At 37.6% G+C, this 22661-nt stretch overlaps 2 protein-coding genes across 17 annotated transcripts; one reads left to right on the plus strand and one right to left on the minus strand.

The window, feature by feature from the left end:
* The first annotated feature begins 9610 nt into the window (after positions 1 to 9610).
* LOC110886809 (heat shock cognate 70 kDa protein) lies at positions 9611 to 12076 on the plus strand. Its single transcript, XM_022134659.1, has 2 exons — positions 9611 to 9833; positions 10416 to 12076. The coding sequence occupies exons 1-2, from the start codon at positions 9611 to 9613 to the stop codon at positions 12050 to 12052; spliced, it is 1860 nt and encodes a 619-aa protein (XP_021990351.1). The 3' UTR covers positions 12053 to 12076.
* Positions 12077 to 16066: 3990 nt separating this feature from the next.
* Positions 16067 to 20484, minus strand: LOC110886810 (probable xyloglucan endotransglucosylase/hydrolase protein 21). Of its 16 annotated transcripts, XM_022134663.2 has the most exons (10): positions 20193 to 20481; positions 19818 to 19956; positions 19437 to 19527; positions 18768 to 18961; positions 18127 to 18227; positions 17840 to 18033; positions 17197 to 17245; positions 16967 to 17008; positions 16411 to 16604; positions 16075 to 16335 (listed from the first exon to the last, which is right to left on the minus strand). In XM_022134663.2, exons 4-9 carry the CDS (start codon positions 18907 to 18909, stop codon positions 16527 to 16529), a joined length of 606 nt encoding a protein of 201 aa, XP_021990355.1. In that variant the 5' UTR covers positions 18910 to 18961; positions 19437 to 19527; positions 19818 to 19956; positions 20193 to 20481; the 3' UTR covers positions 16075 to 16335; positions 16411 to 16526. The 16 variants fall into 16 exon arrangements, 3 of the variants coding, with proteins under 3 accessions (XP_021990353.1, XP_021990354.1, XP_021990355.1); XM_022134661.2 differs by having other exon boundaries at positions 16067 to 16335; positions 16411 to 17008; positions 20193 to 20483; XR_004870042.1 differs by having other exon boundaries at positions 17197 to 18033; positions 18127 to 18489.
* Between the last annotated feature and the right edge of the window lie 2177 nt (positions 20485 to 22661).

Raw genomic sequence — 22661 nt, forward strand, 5'->3', positions numbered from 1 at the left:
GGAAGAGTTCTAAGTTTAATGCAGTGTCTACTAACGAGTTGAATGAGTTTTTAGATGGGGCGGACTTGCATGAGTATGGGTTAAGAGGCCGAAAGTTTACGTTCGTTTCGGGCAACAAATGTAGCAGGATTGATAGGATCTTTGTGTCCTTGAATTTTCTTAATGAGTGGCCTAATGCGGAGTACCGAGCTTTGGCTAGGGGCAAGTCGGATCATAGCCCTTTGGTTCTTAAGGTCGAATATAGGAATTATGGTCCAAAACCGTTCAAGTTTTTTAACTCTTGGTTAGAACGTGATGGGTTTGAGGAGGTGGTCAGTAGTGCCGCTAATCGGTTTTCTGAAGATTCGGTCCCGAATATTTTTTTGCTTCACAAGCTGAAATATATTCGGGGTGCTATTTTGAAATGGAAGTCTAGATACTTGAAAGTGGAGGAGGAGGAGCTCCACGGCATTCAAGTGGAGTTGGAGGAGTTGGACAAAGAGGTGGAGAACCGTGACTTAACGGAGGATGAACAGTGGACCCTTTGCGAAGGGAATAAGAGAATAAGAGAGATTGAAGTTTTTAAACAAAAGGATTTGAGACAAAAGGCGAGGGTGAAGTGGGCTAGGGATGGTGACGAGAACTCTAGTTTTTTCCATGGGGTGGTGAATAAAAGGAGGGTCTCGAATTGTATTCCAGGGGTTATGGCTAACGGGGTTTGGATATCCAAACCCACTTTAGTTAAACGTGAAGTTTTTTCGTTCTTCAGGAACAAGTTTGTAGAAGACATGGTCGAAAGGCCAAAGCTGGTTTGCGAAGACTTGAAGACTATTTCGGAAGCCGAAGCTGATTATCTTGTTGGTTCGTTTACGAAAAAAGAAGTCAAAGAGGCAGTATTCGAATGTGGTAGTGACAAAGCTCCGGGCCCAGATGGGTTCAATTTTCGGTTCATTAAAAGGTTTTGGAATTTATTTGAAGATGATTTTATGAAGATTTTCCATCATTTTCATGAGTCTGGGAGTATCAGTCGGGGGGTTGGGTCTTCTTTCATAACTTTGATTCCTAAGGTGGAGAATCCGGCGGGATTAGGAGAATATCGGCCTATTAACCTGATAGGGGTGATCAGCAAGGTGGTATCCAAAGTTTTGACTAATAGACTGAAGACGGTGATGGACTCGGTCACTCATGACACTCAGACGGCGTTCTTGTCGGGTAGATATATATTGGATGGTCCTATGATTATTAGTGAGGTTATGTCTTGGGCGAAAAGGAGGGGTAAAGAATTATTTATGTTCAAAATAGACTTCGAAAAAGCCTACGATAATGTTAATTGGGATTTTTTGATGTCTATTATGAAACAAATGCGTTTCCCGGATAGGTGGTGTGATTGGATTTATGGAGTTTTAGCTTCGGCCGCTTCCTCTGTTCTGGTTAACGGATCTCCCACGTTCGAGTTCTCGTGCAGCAAAGGTATTAGGCAAGGCGACCCTATATCTCCGTTTTTATTTATTTTTGTTATGGAAGCATTTTCTAGTATTATTCGAAAGGCGTGCTATATGGGTTTGATGGAGGGGGTGCGTTTGCCTAATGACGGACCGGTTTTATCTCATCTGTTGTATGCGGATGATGCTATGATGATGGGTGAATGGTCGCAGTTTAATTTTAATTCTCTTAGGCGATTGCTGCGTGTGTTCCATTTATGTTCTGGTCTAAGAATTAATATTCATAAATCCACTTTGTTTGGTATTGGGAAAGAGCTTGTGGAGGTCCAAGATAAAGCGCTTTGGTTAGGCTGTCGTCATGGAGAGACGCCCTTTAAGTATTTGGGTATTCAGGTTGGTGGGAACATGTCTAGAATAAACAGTTGGGAGCCGGTGGTCCAGGTATTTAAAAAACGGCTATCCTTGTGGAAGGCTCGCATTCTTTCTATGGGTGGGAGATTGGTTCTAGTCAAGTCTGTCTTGGAGAGTATCCCCTCTTATTATTTTTCTTTGTATAAGGCTCCCGTTGCGGTCATAAACAAGCTTGAAGCTTTAATTAAGCGTTTTTTATGGGGTGGGACTGACGAAATTGGTAAGATCCATTGGGTGGCATGGGACAGAGTGGCGAAACCTAAGTTAGTGGGTGGGTTAGGTCTGAGTAGATTGCTCGACTGTAATCACTCGATGATGTTCAAGTGGATATGGAGATACGAAGTTGAAGAGAATGCATTATGGAAGAGGGTTATAGATGCGCTACATGTTTCAAATCGTCGATGGGATATGGTTCCTTGGAACAAACAATCTAGCGGTCCGTGGATGTGACACTCTAGGTTTTTCCCGAACAAATACCTTGTAATAGCCTTATGTGTATACGTTATTAAATGAAAAGTTGCGTGTTATCTTGATGATACTATTTGATCTTTGTGCTAAGTATGTTGTATGATAAATATATATTAGATATATGTGTGTGTTACAAGTGGGCCGAGACCCCACGGATCCGACTCGAGACCACTCTTGGTCTCGAGTAAACACTAGTTAGCGGGCCGGTTGGGCCAAGCAATCGAGAAACCCATTCGGGAGCCCTCAACCCACTCGAGATGGGTATAAAACCCATGAGGGTGACCAACCTTTACCACTTTTGCAAACACTCTCCCTCACTCACTCCTTCTTCCTCACTAAACCCTAAAACCCTAGCAAACCAAGATCACTTCCTCACCCTCTCATCTCTCTCGGATCCAACCGTAGCATCAAGGCTCTCGGATTCTAGCTCGAGATCATCATTTGGAGCTTGGTTCATCAATCCCTCGTACTCCTACTTCTAACCGGTTAGTATATATATGTATATTATAGTTGTTTTGCTTGATTGGTTAAATGATGAAGGAAAGATGGACCACTATGCTTAGGATGTTTGATGATGAGAATGATTGTTTGATAAAATAAATGGTTTCCTGTTACTAAATGATGCCTATGTGTTGATTGAATGTCTTGAATATGAAAGATGGTTGTATTATCCGGTTTTGGTGCATAAAATGGGTTGTTAAGTAGCTATGTTATCCGATTAATGATAGATGTTTGGTTAAATAGTTGTTGTCCGATTTATGTTAAAAATGATTAGAATAAATGTTCATGATTGTTGTTGTTAAATGCATGTTTGGGTGGATTGAAAGCTTAATGATTTGCATCAAAAATCGGTTTGTTGGAGCATGCTTGTTTAGAATGAGGAAAAACCCAAAAATGATGAACTATATGAATATGGGTTGATTATATGAAGAATAGTTTGAAGATGGTATGAATATTTGAATTGTGATGTTTGATCTGTTTTGTGTATAATTCAGACAACAAAACATGTTTGTGGCATTGTATTGGATAGTACTAAATTACATGAAAATGCAATACCATTGGATAGTACACTGCACAGGTTCTAGAAGGATTCAGGTGCACGCAACGGCGGTTGCGAGTCGGAACCTCTCGGTTGCGACTCGAGACCCCAACGTGAATTGTCGGGACCTCCCGGTTGCGACTCGCAAAGCAGCTCATGATCAACCGAAACAACGGTTGCGAGTCGGAAATCCCTGGTTGCGACTCGGAACCAAAGCATGATGAGCCGAAACCGTGGTTGCGAGTCGAAATCCTTAGTTGCGACTCGTAACCATGCATTCTCGAGTCGAAACCATGAACCCTTGTCTCGACTGGGCTGTTATTGGGCCAAAGAGCTTGTTGGATTATCTGTTAACTGGACTGCTTGTGTATCTGTTACTGTTTAGGCCCAATACCCCAACTGTTTGATTGTATACATTCTAAGTGTGCCTTTACGTGTTTGCTATACGTGATTAGTTGTGCCCCAACTTGACCTATATTTGGTAACCATGCTAGGACGTGGTGACCAACGTGTTTGACCAAGTAAAATACATACCGAGCAACCCAAGGTGAGTTCACAACTTAAAAGCATGCGTCCCAGTGGTTTGGGAGACGAGACGAAAACAACCCAATCCCCTTGTAAAGGGGATACCATTCACTTTCCTTCCCTAGTTACTGGGAACAAACTTACTTTTCCTTCCCTTGTATTGGGAAACCTTTTAGTTAATTACTGTTTATACGGAATGCAACCAAACGGCACTAAACGCAACTCTATCACTCAAGTCCCTACTACATAATACCGATTAGTCGCCGGGGCCAGGCGAACGGGTTATTAGTTGATAGCGCTATTTAGGTTTTACCAACCTCACACCGTGCCATGGTATGGGATCGGTCGTGAACTAATGTACTCAGGCATCCGTCAATGATGATAGAACATTGACATCGGGGCATCCTGCGGAAACGCAAACGGTTACCTAGTGTTCGGTATTGGAAAAACAGTTTAGTCGCTAACTTTTGGGGTAGCTCCCCATGGCATGTATAAACGGATAAATTAACTGGTGAAACAAGTTTTTGGTAATTAAAACTGGACAACTAGTGAACTCACTCAGCATTATTGTTGACCCCTTACTGCATGCTTTGCAGGTAACCAGTGACTGAGGAGCGGCTGCTTGGGAATGTGTAGTGATCGTCAAAACCCGTGTGTTGGGTTTTATTTATCTTGAACCATGAACTATCTTTTAAAACTATTTGGTTTATGCTTCCGCTGTTTTGTTTAAACTTACTATCGAACTTAAACTAAGATGTTGCTAAACTACTCAAGATAGCAATCTACTTTACTAATAACCAATGCTTAGTATAGTTGGTGGCTGGATCCTGGTCAGTCACGCCCTCAAAGCGGGTGTTGTCCGCAGGTGGATTTTGGGGGTGTGACAGTGGAGTAAGATGGTGAAGGTAGCTTACGCGACAAAAATTCAAGGTGTTAGTTTGATAAATATGTTTCGTGGCACGGTTGGGAATGGGTTGGATATTCGTTTTTGGCTGGATACATGGATTAATGATAAACCATTGAAAGACTTGTACCCGAATTTGTTCCGTCTTGAAAAAAATAAATGGTGCAAAGTCGCGGATCGCATTGGTAATATCAATGGATATGGTGTTATTCAGTGGGAGTGGAAACGTTATCCTTCTGTGGATAACGAGAGGGTGGAATTGGTTGATTGTCATAGAATGGTTGCGGTAGTTCAGCTTAATCATAGGAACGACTCATGGAGATGGAATACCGGTTCGAATGTTATGTATACGGTCAAGGAGGCTCGGAAATGGCTTCGAAATGATGAAGGGGGAGTGGAGGGTTACAAGTACAAGTGGTGTAAGTGGATTCCTAGTAAGTGCAACGTTTTCATGTGGAGGACTAATTTGGATAGGATTCCTACGGCTTCTGCCTTGGCTCATAGGAATGTTATCGTTGGTGATGGTTTGTGTCGGTTCTGTGGTGAGGTACAGGAGACTACAGAACATATTTTTACTGCGTGCAGGATTTCCAATGGGCTATGGCTTGGGGTCGCGTCGTGGCTGAAAATTCTCCCCATGATCATTTTCTCAGTAAAAGACATTTTGAGCCTTGTGGACTTTATGCCTACTGTTAGTGCGAGGAAAGGGATCATATACGGCATTCTTGTTATTGTGTGTTGGAAGATATGGGTGACCCGGAATGAGATTATTTTCAAACAAGGAAGTGCGAATGTGACTAAGATGCTTTCGGATGTAAAGGCGATTAGTTTTCTTTGGTTCAATAGTAGATCGAAAAAGGATAGGATAGAGTGGAAAAAATGGTGTAATTTTGATGTAACTTGATTTTGGCTTTTGTGGTTATCTCCGTCTTGGAGATAATCCGTTTTTTGTGGTGTTATGAAGTTAGCCTTTCAAAAAAAAAAAAAAAATATGTGTTTTTTCATTTTATATTAATCTAATCTAATTCTAATAAAGCATTTGAATTAGTGTCACATGTCATTCTCTCATTCAATTCAAATCAATAATAGTATTATTAAGTAATTAATAATTAATTAATACAAAACAATGAAAGATTCATGTGATATACTTCCTTAACAATATAAACACATATAGTTACGGACGTAACGGATCAATTAATGAAAGATTCATGTGGTATATATACTTCGGTAACAATATAGACATATCCATTTACTAATCAATCGTAAAGAGGCGATGACCATTATCAATCAAGCTATAAATTTCTCACACAAATATTAATACTAATGTTACATTCAATAACTTTTTTTCATATGTATATGAATATCTTATGATTTAGCTGGATATATCATTTGTGTTTGACTTATCTAAAATATAATTAGTTATTTAATAACAATTATATTTTTATAATAAACAATTTGAAATAATGTCATGTGCCAACACTCCTTCATCCTTAAAAAAGGATTTTTTTTGTGTAAAATTTTCACGTGGTCGATATCGGTATACGATCACGATTTGTTTAAATTACGACGATCATGGTTTGTTTAAATTACGACGATCACGATTTGTTAAATTACGACGTACTTTTGTGTCGTTACATTTTGATGTTTAGAGCCGATTCGCAACTACAACGAACCGAACACATGTAAATATTATTATGGTTAATGTTACAACATTTTTTTGGTTTTCTTTATCCTTTGTCATAGTATGCGATCCCGATCGAACTCTCACCGCATCCTCGCCGCAACGCCATTAAGATTAAAGCAGGCAGAGTTTATAATAACACTTAACAAATTTAATTACCTTTTCTTATTCAACCTACTACAGTTAAAGATAACCTTTAACTCTAAACATGTTTACTTAACGTATTGTTTGAAAGGCGACAAGATTGCACTGTTCAGAGATAAGGCCATCTCAACAGCATCGGCCCGCCTGGATGGGGACTCAAACCGGGTGTGGGAGGCTATGGCGACCACCATTACTTATGTGGCAAAGGAGACTCTAGGGGTAACAATAGGAAAGACAGATGGGCGTAAGGAGTCTTGGTGGTGGACTGATGAAGTACAAACCAAAATAAAGGATAAGCAAGTGAGCTTTAGGGATCTTTTGAGATGTACGGATGACGTTGAGCATGTGAGATTGAGGGAGAGATACACAAACGCTAAAAGGGATGCGAAAAAAGCAGTGACTGAAGCAAAGAACACAACCTATAAGAAGATGTATGAACGCCTAGAAACAAAGGAGGGGGAAAATGACATGTTCAAGATTGCCAAAGCTAGGGAGCGCAGGAGGCAAGATCTAGGGGTAGTTAAGTTTATAAAGGGAGAGGATGGGCGTGTGTTAATCAAGGAACACGACATAAAGTCGAGATGGCAAACTTACTTCCACAAGCTTTTCAACGGAGATGGGGCTTACCAACAACAAAGCGACAACTCGATTACACAGAGACAACAACGAAATAACTGCTATTGTAGGCGTATCACACAGGGAGAGGTGATGGCAGCACTTAAGAAGATGGGAAGGGCTAAGGCAGTGGGCCCGGACAACATACCAATTGAGGTGTGGAAGTGCTTGGGACATGCTGGAGTTCAATGGCTAACTAATTTGTTCAATCTCATTTTCAGATCTGGAAGAATGCCAGACCAGTGGAGGAGTAGTATTGTAATGCCTTTATATAAGAACAAAGGAGACGCCCAATGTTGTGGTAGTTATAGAGGGATTAAGTTGTTAAGCCATACTATGAAGTTATGGGAGAGGGTGACTGAGACTAGACTTAGAAGAGAAACCCAGGTTACGGTAAACCAATTTGGTTTCATGCCAGGGCGGTCAACTACAGAAGCGATACACATTTTAAGGAGATTGATGGAAAAATATAGAGAGAAAAATCGTGATCCACATATGGTGTTCATTGATTTAGAAAAGGCGTATGACAGTGTGCCACGTGGATTGATATGGGACAGTTTAGAGGATAGAGGGGTACCTAGTAAGTATATAGACTTAATTAAGGATATGTATGTTAAGACTAACACTAGTGTTCGTGCACCGGTAGGGGATACTGATTTCTTTCCTGTGGAAGTAGGACTCCACCAAGGGTCAGCGTTGAGTCCTTTTCTATTTGCGATTGTCCTAGATGAGTTGTCAAAGTCGATTCAGGAGTCAGTTCCGTGGTGCTTGCTTTTTGCAGACGATATTGTGTTGATTGAAGAAAGTAAACAGAGCTTGAATGTGAGGTTAGAAGATTGGCGGGTAGCCTTAGAATACAAAGGTTTGAGGATAAGTCGCTCTAAGACTGAATACCTTTACTGTGATTTTAGTGGAGCAGGCGATGAGCACGACACCCAGATCACCATTGAGGGCCAGGTGGTTCCACAGGCAACTAAGTTCAAGTATCTAGGATCGTTTGTTCAGAGCAATGGAGAGATAGACAGTGACGTAGCTCACCGTATCCAGGCTGGATGGTGTAGGTGGAGAGCAGCCACAGGGGTGTTGTGCGACAAGAGGTTCCCTGTTAAATTAAAAGGAAAATTTTATAGGGTTGCAATTAGACCCTCTATGTTATACGGAACAGATTGTTGGGCCATCAAGAAAATTCATGCTCGAAAGCTAGAGGTAGCAGAGATGAGGATGCTAAGATGGATGTGTGGGCACACTAGGTTAGACAAGATAAGAAATGAGGTTTTTAGAGAGAGATTAGGAGTTGCTAGTATTTCAGACAAGATAAGGGAGGGGAGACTTAGATGGTTTGGGCATGTCAGGAGGAGGCAGACGACAGACCCAGTTAGAATAGTTGAAACACTCGCGGTAGATGGAAGGAGGAGTAGAGGCAGACCGAAAATGACGTGGGATGAGCGGATTAGACAAGATTTGTTAGATTTGCACCTCTTTGAGGACATGGTCGAGGACAGATCTTCGTGGAGACGTAGGATTAAGGTTAAAGATTTTTAGGAGTGTGGCATGGTTTTTAGCTTAGGCTCCTATCTTATGAGGTTTTTTTTTTTTTTTTTTTTTTTTTTCTATAAGGTGTGATATAGTTTTATATATATATATATATATGTATGTATGTATGTTTTCACCTATTCTCGGTGTCGTAGTTTTACTAACAAGCATTTACTTATTTATCCGTTTATTATTATTTTTATTTCTATCTTTTGTAGTAGTGGCGTGCTTATATATGTTTTTTTAGAAGCTTATGTCTTGGTTATGGTTTTTGGAGCCGGGGGTCTCACTGGAAGCAGCCTCTCTATCCCCTGGGATAGAGGTAAGGCGTGCCTACATCCTACCCTCCCCAGACCCTATCAATAGCTTCGCTATATGTGGGATTATACTGGGTATGGTTGTTGTTGTTGTTTTATTGTTTGCTTATTATTACTATTTAGATTAAAGCCTAAATGGTTTGACACTAATAATCCAAATACCCGATAACAAAAATGTATACCTACTACAGTTAAAGATAACTTTTAACTCTAAACATGTTTACTTAACATATTGTTTCCTACGACTCCGCCGAAAAGTGCGGCCAATACTAGTTATAAAAAAACATGTATACCTATTTATATAAGCTATCCGAATTAAGTCACTTAGTTTTTCTTTTTCCAGTTGAGTTACATACTCAACTTTTAACTAATGTGAAATTGTGATTTAATTAAATAAAAGCAACCGTCAGCAGTTAAAAAAGAATAACATAAAGTGGAAAGTGGGAACGACGCTAAACTGTCAGCACTTGGAAGTCACCACAAAAAAACGGAAAACCGCTTTTACAGTTTTATACTTCTACTTCTACCTGATCACTTTGAAATTTGAGTGCAATGGCTGGAATAAGTGGAAACGATGAGCTAGCAATCGGCATCGACCTTGGAACAACGTACTCATGTGTGGCTGTCTGGAAGCACAATCGGGTCGAGATCATACCTAATGATCAAGGCAACCGAACCACACCTTCTGCGGTTGCTTTCCTTGACAACGGAGAGCGTATAATTGGTGATGGCGCCAAGAATCAAGTAGCCATGAACCCTGCTAACACCCTATTTGGTTAGTTTATCAGTTTTTATTCTCTACTTTATACTCAATGTTGGTTATTAGATGGTCAAAAAATGCATGTCAACTAAGTTTATAGAGGCTTTGATATAGTTGTTATTGGATAATATTTTATGCAGATAATTATATTTAGGGTTTTAGTATCTCTTGTGCTACTAACAATGATAATATTAGTTGGGTGTACCTAAACCCTAATTAAATCAGGGTTTACCTACGCTTGCGTATAGGTCTATACACAGCGTATGTCAGATTGATTTGACATGGTACTAGGTTTGACTGTCCGGTCGTGTACCTACCCCTTACCTACGCTGCGTATAGGTCTATATGCTGCGTAGAGGGGTAACCCTATACGCTGCGTATAAACCTATACGCAGCGTAGGTAAACCCTAAGTGTGTAGATAGCCAATCAAGGTGTGCAGATAGTTTGGCCCTATTAGTTAACTATGTTAAATATATAGGTTCAGGTTCTGATTATGTTAGGTGCTCGGTTAGCTACTTGATGTTTATATCTGTCAGTTAGTATTTGTCGTTTTACATTGCAATGAAAGTTATGACTAACCATGGATTTGTTTCCAGATTCTAAGAGGTTGATTGGAAGGAGATTCAGTGACTCCAAAGTGCAGGAAGACATCAAGTTGTGGCCTTTTAAGGTTATCAAAGGGCGTTCCGACACCCCGAAGATTGTGGTCACTTATAATGGTGAAAGGAAGGAGTTTTTAGCTGAACAAATTTCTTCAATGATTCTTGGCAAGATGAAAGAAACTGCTGAGGCGTACCTTGGAAAAGTTGTAAAAAATGCCGTGATAACTGTTCCTGCTTATTTCAATGATTCTCAACGTCAGGCTACCAAGGACGCTGGTACTATCGCTGGTTTGAATGTTATTCGTATGATCAATGAGCCTACCGCAGCTGCAATCGCATATGGTCTAGATAATGAGTCTGATATTTTTGGCAAGATAAATGTGCTTGTCTTTGATTTGGGCGGTGGCACTTTTGATGTTTCTGTAATGACTATCGAGAAAGGGGGTATTTTTGAGGTGAAAGCTGTCGCTGGTGACACTCATTTGGGAGGCGAGGATTTTGATAATCGCATGGTGGATCACTGTGTTCAGGAATTCAAGAGGAGATGGAATAAGGACTTGAGTGGGAACCAAAGAGCAATGGGGAGGTTGAGGTTTGCTTGTGAGAAAGCAAAGAGGATCCTCTCATATGCTACTTGGACATCAGTTGAACTGGATGGCTTGTATGAGCGGATTGATTTTTCTATGAAATTTACTCGAGCTAAATTTGAAGAGCTGAACATGGGTTTGTTTAATAAGTGCATTGAGACTTTGGAGACATGTTTAAGTGATGCTAAGATGAAGAAATCATGTGTAGAACAAGTGATTCTTGTTGGTGGCTCAACTAGGATCCCAAAGGTCCAGCATATGCTACGGGATTTTTTTGATGGCAAAGAGTTATGCAAGAGTGTGAACCCTGATGAGGCTGTTGCATATGGTGCAGCCGTTATGGCTGCGAAAGTTAGTGGTACCATTGATAAGAGAGTTCAAGATGTGTTGCTACATGATGTCACTCCTTTATCACTTGGTGTAGAAACAAAAGGATGTATTTTTAGCGTTGTGATCCCGCGAAACACTCCAATTCCTACGAGTAATGCCAAAACGTATGTGACAGTATATGATAACCAACCTTCTGCCACTATTTATGTGTATCAAGGTGAAAGATCAAAATCTACAGATAACCATTTGTTGGGCAAGTTCGAAATTTTTGGAATACCACCTGCTCCCAAAGGAGTCTCTCATGTTATGAATTGCTTTGAAATAGATGCCAACGGTATCCTCACAGTCACCGCCTCGATAACATCCACGGGTAAGATGAAAACACTCATAATTTCCAATGAAAATGGAAGACTCTCTAAAGAAGAGATTGAGAAGATGGTAAATGATGCTGAGAAGTACAAACATGAGGACCAAGAGTTCAAGAAGAAAGCGGAAGCACTCAATGATTTAGAGGATTGCATATACAACATGAAGAATAAGATCGAAGAGCATAGTGTCAAGAAGAGTGTGCACCATGAGATCTTGCAAGTAATGAAGAAAGTCATTGATGAAACAACCAAGTGGCTAGAGGACAACCAGGGCGCACCTTTTGCTGAGCTTCACCTTAAGAAGGTACACCTCGAATTTGTTTGCAAGCCGCTGTTTAATGTCTAAGATTATGGTAGTTGAATGTTAGAATCTAAGCTTTTGTTTATGTTTTTCTTCCACTTAATCTGTCATCGTTATCAATGGTGGTTAGTTTAGTTTGGTGAGAGTCTGATATATGCTTAGAGCTTTACTTTTGCTATGACTCGTATGTATGGATATTAAATAGTTTAAAGTGCAAATCTATCGTATTGTGTTGCTTTCTTGTCAAGTATGATTTGATAAGCATAAAGCATTTAGGTGTCACGTTAATTGGTACGCTTACATTAATTGACGATGTATTATTACGTGAAAAGTGGGTGCTGCAACAGAGATCTGTGCAAAAAAAAAAAAAAAGAAAAAAAAGCATTACATTTGTATCGAATTTCATGATTGCTTAAAGTTTTTCATGTACTTAAAGTCACTATGTTTCGAGTTGATCCTTTGTTTGCTAAATGTATAACTTAATGTAAGATTTAGACTACTTGATCCTTGGTTTGCTTCGTTTGACCCGTTCGAACTAAAACCATCAATAGTATTTGATCCTTGCATAATTCTTTATGTTTACTTTCGGTTAAACTTTTAATATCTCAACCGCATCTAAACAGATGTATTTGATCTTGTAAAACCATCAACAGTTCATTAAGCTTGCCAAATCGCCTTTTGGCATGTTACGCTTGTCATTTTTATGGATTTTATGACTTTCGAACATTGCATATTAGCATCTTTAAAATGAAAACTTTTGAAAATGCGCACGTACTTGCTGGAAGATAAGAATTAAAAGTGTGGTTCAAAGTGTGTACTAATCATAAGTTTTATATCAAAGATGACCACTGATGACTAATGTATAATCACATTTAAAACCTTGCTTGGCTTGATTCATCAAGTTCCGATCTTAAGCAAGTGTATAATCCAAACATGACTCTAAAGCAATTTGAGAAACCAAGATACAGACCAACTGACGGTTAAAGCATTTTGTATTGTAAAGTTCTTTTAAAGCAACACAAAGCCATTTTTTTGTTCCATAATCGCTGCTAAGATGAGATGAATGATGAACTTAGTAAGGGGCCTGGTGTTGTACTAAAAGTCAGAAAAAATAACTCCATGAGCATCAACGGGATGCGTTCGTAATTGTTCCATTCCATCTATATTGGCTCCAAAATGGATAACTTATGATATTTTAAAATATGATAATTACTTGGCTTTTACTTTGTTGCATTTTTAATTGCTTTCATGACAGTATTTTAATATTCATCTAATCATAAAATATTTCTGGATTAACAAAAAAAAATAACTAAGTGAATTAATTATGCGTTTCATAACAATAACGCATGATATAGGCTCGCCATTTGCCACCTCATCCCTAGAGCGTCCCAAACACCGTTACAGAGTGTTATAGGGGTTTCACCAGCCCTATAACGAGCGATAACGGATTAATTGTGGGCTCTTTTCCTTTTTGACCGTTTTGACAATGGTATCTTCGAATAAAAAAAGTATATTTAAAACCTACATAAATACCCATTTAAACCACAACTCATTCCAAAACTTTCACACAACTCACTCTATATTCTTCCACTCTTTATATTATATTTTTTAGTCATCGATTTTCATATTGCGCCCCATTTGGCCGAGAAAGACATTGCTTTGCCAACGGGTTAGGTGCATGTCGCCAAACAAGGGCAACCTCTAGATTCTCTTTCGTTTTGGAACTTGGTTTTGAAACGATTTAATCCACATGTGGGTGCAAACCATCATAATGTGCATCAAACAACTTAAATGTTTTTTTATGATTCGAACAATGTGTGCGAGATTTGAGAGGTTTTTTAACAATGCGCTAAATGCTGAAGAGGATTTAACCGAAGGTGAAGCGATTGACACGTGTCAAGTTCCAACACTTTCACAACACTAGTTTTCGTCATCTTTCCACTAGGAGAATTTTGCGAGGTTGTGAGTAGTGGAATTACGCCCCTTTTTTTAAATTAAGTAAGTTTCTAAGTAGTGTTTTTAATCAAGTTGGTTTGCATATTTTTTTAATTTTAGTTTATTGGTGCTTTTTATGTTTTATCTTATTTTTGTAACTAATGTAATTTTATTTAGTTTCATAATAGTGGTTATTATTAATATAAATATAAATTAGAAAAAATAATAATTGAGTAAAGATGCCATTGGCTTTATGGAGTGTTATCTCACTACATTGCAGTTAACAATAAAGCCCTCGTTTAAGCGTATTAAGGGACGTTAACTATTACGCATTTTTTTTAAATGCATCACGATACTGATGCTATGTGACATAAAACGTTTCTTACGTAGCATTAACCATTACAGATGGTATAAAGAAACTAAATATTGAATAAACAGTTTGTGAACAATTCAACAGGAAGTTCACTTATGTTTATATTCATTTAATAAACTAAAGAATATGAAGACAACATTTTGTTTATATAATTAAATTTAACAAAACAACATGGTTGTTTTGTTCATTTAATTAAACGAGCGACGATGAACATATGTCATGTCCGTGAACACTCATCAATGTTAATCCATATACACTCATTCATTTACATTTGTTTGTAGATGTTAATTTATGTTTGTTCGTTTATGTTCACTTAAATATTCACTCACATTTATATATTATTACTAATATTAATTTACAACCAACTCGAATTTGTAATATTTAACTTAGATTTAATTTGGATATATTTTGATGGATGTAAGGATGATGATATTTAGACTTAAACTAATAGGTTACCACAAGCTCCTCGTGGTGGTTTCGAAAAGTAGGTAAAATTAGCAAATTGTGATGAGGACACTAAAAAAACTGCGTTGCGACGGTATATTTGAAAGTTACGAAAAAATTACATCATTGTATACAAAAGCCAAGGTATTGGAATCACAATTACTCCAAAACATATATAAAAATAAACACGAAGACCACCCATTACATGGGATCAGTTTAAACGTAGATCATCCCATTGTGTATTTAGAGTTGAGCATCAGACATTTTAAAAAAACCGAACAATTTAAAATAACCTATTGGTTTAAAACATCGTTACGAAAATTCAAGCGGAAAAGCAGATAAACATAACTAGCGTGGGACATTGATATATAAAATGAAACCCATAAAAATGTAACTTGAAATTCTTTAAAAACTAAAAATGTTATTTTTTTAATGTTTAGGGGTTGTAGTTCAAGTCGGTTAAAGTAAACGAAAAAAAATTAGTCAACTAAACCGCAAAGGGTGTAAACAAAAATTAAAGTAAAACGTTGGTGTGTGCTTAAGTAGAGGGGAATGAGTTTATCTAATTTGAGTGGTCATATGAAATATATATTAAAGGAAAATTGGATTTTAATAAACCAACCTTTGCCCCATTGGTAAATAATAATCCAACCTACAAAATTGATATATAATAATCCTACCTATCAACATGTTGGTACTCAATAAACTTCTGTTAGTTTTTTTTTAACTGAAGTTAGTTTTTAAGTTTTATTTATTACACAAACAGTCCCTGTAGTTGTAATTTACTAGTTTTAACTATGAGTTAATAGCCAAAATGGTCCCTGAGGTTAATAGCCACAACATTGCCACCACAACCACCACCGCCGCCGCCACAGCACCGCCACCACCACCACCACCACCACCGCCACAGCACCGCCGCCACCACCACCACCACCACTGCACTGCCACCACCACCACCGCCACCGCAACGTTTTTTTTGGCTATTAACTCATAGTTAAAACTAGTAAATTACAACTACAGGGACTGTTTGTGTAATAAATAAAACTTAAAAACTAACTTCAGTTAAAAAAAACTAACGGAAGTTCATTGAGTACCAACATGTTGATAGGTAGGATTATTATATACCAATTCTGTAGGTTGGATTATTATTTACCAATGGGGCAAAGGTTGGTTTATTAAAAACCAATTTTCCTATATTAAATACTAGTGCTAATACCCGCGAATTTCGCGGTGTTTAGAAATGATATGCTTTTTTTAAAGAAAAAAATTACGCTTATACTAATCATAAAGAAACTGTACGCATGGACTTATTATGAAAATCTGAAGTCAAAGATTAAAATACGAAAGAAATCACGTCTTTAAAATTTCTTTATACATCGCATTTATTTATCTGTACAAAGGAAATATAAAACATCTAAATAACTAAATATCATTACAAAAGCATGACTAAGAATTTTAAATGAACGTGATCAAAGCTGGGCAAATATCCATTACTTCCATGACTCCATGTTCTAGTTGGTATGTACACACCACTGATTTATGACCGGTCATTCATAGTACATGATAGACAATAATCCTAACAAACACAAAACAACTATCATTATTATTATATCATAAAATCATTACCTGAAGAAAGAAATATCTTACTTACATGCATTGACCAGGCCTTTACTGACTTATCCCCACTGCGTGCATAAAAATAATCAGATCCAGAAACAGCTGCTGCAAGGGCATGAATACCACTGTAGCGCCAATCTTTTTCCTCATTCATTCTTCTGATTGGCTTCTCGCAGAGGCGTCTCTGAGAATTCCGTACCCTGTTTGAGCTTGAAAAAATCTGCCATTCTGTAATGTTTTATTATTATTAAAAAAGATCAAATTAGTATTGGGCTCAATAAACCTAATGCCAAGTTGGCTAAATTCTAAACAATAAAAAATTATTTGTAAATGGGTCTATATTGGAATTGTTATGTATTTACTATCTAAAAAGAATAACATATATATATATATATATATATCGGATTTTTTTTTTAAAATCGCGTGCCCTTCGAAATCACGGGCCTTGTGCGGAGGTCCTCGCCGCACACCATCAAAGCCGCCACTGGCTTCTCGTCCTCAATGCCCCAAATGAATATGACCCCCCCCCCCCCATTATCACCGCTTATGCATAATGGTACTTCCCTCTCTACAAAAACTAAAGCCATCACCTTATGCTCATGACCCTTCAATGTGCGTACATGATTTAAACCCTGCATCATCCATCATTAAAATCAAACAATCATCTTTTCTTTTCATGTTATTGCGATAAAGCTTGATGCCTATGCACCAGTTTTATCATCACAAGTATCTTATTTAATTGAAAACTGATATAATACCATTGTTTATATATCAAACACCAAACCTTTAATATTAAGTTAAATAGATGGAAAAATCCTACCAACACATAAGTCACGGATTGAAAGCTAAGAATATTGTATGTAATATTTCTGTAAACAAAAACAAAAAAATTGTTTTATAAATACGAACTTGAAGCAGAAAAGAAACAATATAAATCTTATAAAGATAAATTAGATACTGTGATTATGAAAATAAATATATATTAACATATTAACGTAAATTAAACAGGAATACCGCTCTGCAGCTTCTTTCATCTGACTATCGCATCAACATAGGGCATGACATGGGATCAACTTTCAGAAGTATACATTAAACATCTAAATTCTAAAGAAGCATATAAAGGAAGTCAAGCCATGGGTGCAATTCATGAAAAGAAAAAAGCTACAATTTCCACAACGGTTCTGGTAAACCACAAGTATATTATAATGTTATGAAAACCATACCTCATGACTGATTATTATTATTAATATGACTGGGATCATAAGCTAAAGAGATTCTTTGATGGAGATCAAAGAATCAATACTTTGAAAGATAACATTCTTTGGGGAGATTATTATTAAATCTCTTATTATCTTGGCAATAATTATAAGGATATTTCCTGACCCATTTAAACCATCTTTTTACGTTTTAGTTACAAAAGGGCAAACGCTAGAAAAGATTGGTTCGACAAAGAAAACGCTTACACAATTTGATGAAGATTCCATAAGATAGAATAGGTATGGAAATCCTTTGTGGGATCAAACCACAGGTAAATTATCTCTTCTCGGTTATCAAAATCGTCAGCATATAGACTTGTTTGTAGAATATAAGGCTGGCCGGAAACATTTCCTAGGAACTGAAAGTCGATTTCATCTCTATTAGGCTGATCCGATGTAAGCTGCATTGTCACAAATAAAATATATAAAATAATACTGATAAGATGAACCAATTGAGGCATGGGTTAATGTGAACTGAACTTATTTTGGCTTACATAGAATGCTAAGACTGTACCGGCTGAATGACCCGGTACCAACTTGATTGGCATGTCAATTTGGCCGAACAAAAACATGTCATTAGAAGCGAAAGCCGAACCTGTCACCAATGTTTTAGTTTGTTGAGTAAAGAGTATCCAGATATAAATCTTGATCAGTTGTATTTTGCTCAAGAATCGGCTCTATTGACCGAACATCTTGACTTGTTGGGGTCACAAAGCTGACGTGTTTTCGTCGTTTTGTTGACCGCCCGAGGGTCCCATCCGACGTAGTTGCCAATACTGGCAGCGTGCAAACGGTGTCAGCTTGAGATACAACTGTGGTTCGGGAAATATCCGATGATGTATCTTGAATCATTTTAACTACAAATACAAAAAAAAACAGTTGAAAAAGACATTCTTTTTACCTAAATTCATCATTTTAACTACAAATTAAAAAACCCCGGATCAAAAGGACACTCTTTTTAAACTAAATTCATCATTTTAACTACAAATTTGAAAAACACGGATGAAAAAGACAATCTTTTTTAACTAAATTCATCATTTCAACTTAGAATTCAAAAACCCCATATGAAAAAGACAGCCTTTTTAAACTAAACTCAAACGCTAGAAAAGATTGGTTCGACAAAGAAAACGCTTACACAATTTGATGAAGATTCCATAAGATAGAATATGTATGGAAATCCTTTGTGGGATCAAACCACAGGTAAATTCTATCTTCTCGGTTATCAAAACCGTCAGCATATACACTTGTTTGTAGAATATAAGGCTGGCCGGAAACATTTCCTAGGAACTGAAAGTCGATTTCATCTTGATTAGGCTGATCCGATGTAAGCTGCATTGTCACAAATAAAATATATAAAATAATATTGATAAGATGAAGCAATTGAGGCATGGGTTAATGTGAACTGAACTTATTTTGGCTCCCACACACTGTACATGGCTCCAAAAAAGACCACTATTTATGCTCTTACAAACCATCCGAGTTTAGTTCTTTTGCCAGCCACAACGTGGTCATTAAATTAATACATAAAAAATTTACAAACATACATTGCCTAGAAGACGTGGACTGCAAATCCAGTAAAAGGATACCAAAGTTTAAAGCGAAAAGATTCTCTCCATTAAATTAATGAACATAAAACTAAATCATGCATTCACTAACCTCTAGCAATTGTTAAGGGATATATCAAAAGATAACCAAAAAAAACATACCGAGGCATCTACAAACATTGTATTACAAAAAAAAAAAAAAATCAAATCAATTACAAAAGAAACCATAAATTTTTGTTTGTATCGATCATATACCATACCCGTGTTCCGTCTGTTGTCCAGAACTGTGGCTCTGGTTGTAAACTTGCACCCGATTATCCGTTTCTTTAAAGTCAGAATCTTCCAATATAACTACAATGACATGTTTTGGTTACAGAATATTTATACACAAACGTACTAACATGATGATTATCCCGATATCTTGCCACTTGATCAGATGTTGCGTGCACTTCAAAATATTGGGTTATAACTTGTGTTGGTTTCATAATGAAAAATTGTTACTGTAGGAAAGTATTCAAAACAATTTAGTTTTCCTCTCTAGAATTTCCATATCTTTCATTATTGAGAAAAAAAACTCACAGTACACGTTCGTCTATCAATATCACATAAAACCCCCAATCTAAATTAGGTAAAAAATCAACCTGATTAGCCACTGGAGAAGAAGATGACTACAAATTTTTACTCGCCAGTCTCATTGAGGAACAACGGAATCTCTTTTCCGGATGACGATTTCGCCTCCTGGTATGACAATTTCCCGTTGGTGTTCTCAAACAACATGAACTGAACCATTGGCGAAATATATACCAACATATTATGTAATCAAAATCAAAATATCAGTAAGAGAAAAATGAATGTGAAGAATATTTGAAATCAGGTAACGACCTTGAAACCATAGCCAACCATCAGCGTTGTTGAAATAAAAAACACAATAACATAAACATACACATCTCATATATACATACTTTTTTGTAGACGATCGAAGACATTGAAGATATAGGTAATAATCAGTGATATACCTGGGTTGAAGAGAGGGTGGTGGATCTTTCAAGATGTGACATAATCAAAAAGAAAAGGATGAATGATCTTCAACGTCATCGAGGATTTGCAGCCGATGGAGATCTGGAAGGAGAGCGTTGGAGATTGGAGCGAAAAAGAGTGGCGATGATTCTAAAGAAAGATCTATGCAGAGTTCTAAAGAGCGGAGGGAGAGAGGAGTAGAGAATCTAGGGTTTGAGAAGGCGATGGGAAGAGAGAGAGAGAGAGAGAGAGAGAGAGGCGTATGTGGAAGGAGACAGGAGAAACCCTAGGTCAATGCGAAAGAAACGTAAGAAGTCGGGTTATAATGACCCGAATGTGTTATTCGGATCCCGCGTTCGGTTCACATTAAGGGGAATGAGGAGTTTAGAGAAATGGCGGGAAAATTAGCTTTAGAGGCCCTAGGAGGGGGACATGTGTCCCCTAATTAAGGCTTTTATTAGGTTGTATAGATTAAAGAGTTAAATAGAATATAAAACACAAAAACAAAAACCTTAAAAAATATTCCTTGTAGGTACGTGAATTGTTATTACCGTATGTTAATAAAGCAAACGAAATGAATAGTACATTTTTTGCTGGTATTATGTGATTGGGCCCATTTGGAGGTGGAGGCCTCATCACCACAGATGAGACGCGTTGTCTCATCTGGAATCTGGAGGGGAGGAGGTAAAAACTACCAAACCCTATCATATTAGAGAAAGAGAGGGCAAAGAAAAAATTCAGAGAGAGAACGGTTTCCACGTGGGTTACGGCGGTGTTTCATGGCGGTGGTTCTGCCGCCGGTGATGGCAATAATTTGCCGAAGAAGATGCCCGTTGCATCCGGCGGTTCGGTCAGTTACTTTCCACTACATCCCATGTTTTCACGCTTTTAACCCATTTTAAGAGAGAAACTAGAGAGAAAAAAAAAAGAAGTCGCAGAATCAAGAGTGATGGATGTGGTTGTTGGCGCGACAGACATGGGCGGAGACCATTCTGTGCTCCGACGATGGAAACTACGGCGGTAGTGATGTTTACGACGGTGGCTAGGGTTCAATTCCGACAACGGTAAGTCTTCCGTCCCGATAGGGTTTGATACTTGCAGAGCTTGCTTTGTTCTTACGATAAGATTCTTCCGTTTGCACACTTTCTTATGTACAGATAAATTCCGGTTGGCTGCTCTGAGTTTTGCGATTTGATTGTTGACGCTCTTGAGGCTTTCGGTAGGTGTTGCTGATAAGTTATTTAATATGTGTATAAAGTGTTTGACAAATCAAATTAGACATGATAATTGCAGTTTTAGGTTAAGCTTAAGTTGAGAACATGAGGTATTGTTACAGATTTGTGTTTGTTTGATTATTTGGTGTGCTGTAGATCTTATTGCACAATTTGTTTTGCAAAATTTGATGTGAATTCTTAATCAATGGCGTTGCATGTTTTCTCAATTATTTAATAAATCTGTTTCTGACCTAGGGTTTCTTTTGATTTAAAGCATCGACTGGTGTTTTCATGTGAATAATTGGTGTGTATTTTTGATCTAGGATTGTTGGTTGTACTAATTTTATGTGTTAGATTTCTTTTCAATTAACTGTTTCCGTTCCGCCTAGCTTTCGATCCAAGTTAGGGTATATATGTTTGGTCATGGGTTTTATTTGCGGTTTTAATTGAAATTGAATTGCCTTTGTTTTGTAGGGTTCACTATTGATGGAGCTCTCTGCGTTTTGCTTTTGGTGGTCGCAGTTTGTTTTAGGTGTAGCGCTTTTGTTCTCGACCCTTAATTTAGGTTTTGCTCTTCGTTTTTTCATTTTACTTATTCGGGTGGATAGGTTGAAGTATTATACTACAACCACGACAAATTCCATGATTTTGCTTGCTTACCACAATTCTTAATTACATGATGTTCTTCGAAAAATTGTTGTGTTTTGTTGTTTTGAAAGGGAGAATTGGGATTACAGTTCATATTTTGCACGTTAGTAGTCTTAATAATTAAAAATGGAAGTGTTTGCGGGTTGACCAAACAACCTGTTTTGACAAATTACCCGCCACGACTCATTGCCACATCGCCTCTATAAATGAGTTTGGGCTGGGACATGACTTACCCGTTTATTAAACGGTTTGGGCTGGGTGGCCTGACCAACCAATTTTCAACATTAAAACATGTTTAAAATAGTATTCAAAAATTGTAAATTATAAATTTAATCCATCAACCTGGCCTCAACATGTCTAAAACTTGAAATGATCGACTATTTGCTTAAGATAGTGGTTTCACATACGAAGGACAACTAAACATCACATACTCACAAATTATTACTTCGTTACTTTTTCGATCAAAAGGTATATAGTCACAATTGTTTTGTCAAACCAACCATACAATAATTTTTATAGGGTATATCGTTTTTGGATAATAGTTATTATGTTTATGATTTCTGTTCACAGAGGATATACGCCTCGGCTTAGCTGATAAATCTTTTT

This window comes from Helianthus annuus, chromosome 10 (assembly GCF_002127325.2).
Source record: "Helianthus annuus cultivar XRQ/B chromosome 10, HanXRQr2.0-SUNRISE, whole genome shotgun sequence".
NCBI classification, from domain to species: domain Eukaryota; kingdom Viridiplantae; phylum Streptophyta; class Magnoliopsida; order Asterales; family Asteraceae; genus Helianthus; species Helianthus annuus.

Bases quoted from the DNA above. Each gene is read 5' to 3' on its own strand.
- LOC110886809 (XM_022134659.1), top strand. From the start codon at position 9,611: ATGGCTGGAATAAGTGGAAACGATGAGCTAGCAATCGGCATCGACCTT. The intron at 9,834-10,415 runs GTTAGTTTATCA...ATTTGTTTCCAG, and splicing joins CCCTGCTAACACCCTATTTG to ATTCTAAGAGGTTGATTGGA.
- LOC110886810 (XM_022134661.2), bottom strand. From the start codon at position 18,909: ATGTTTCCGGCCAGCCTTATATTCTACAAACAAGTGTATATGCTGACG. The intron at 18,228-18,767 runs GTAAGCGTTTTC...CATTGGTGACAG, and splicing joins TGGAATCTTCATCAAATTGT to GTTCGGCTTTCGCTTCTAAT. The intron at 17,246-17,839 runs GTAAGCGTTTTC...TTTTGTTTACAG, and splicing joins TGGAATCTTCATCAAATTGT to AAATATTACATACAATATTC.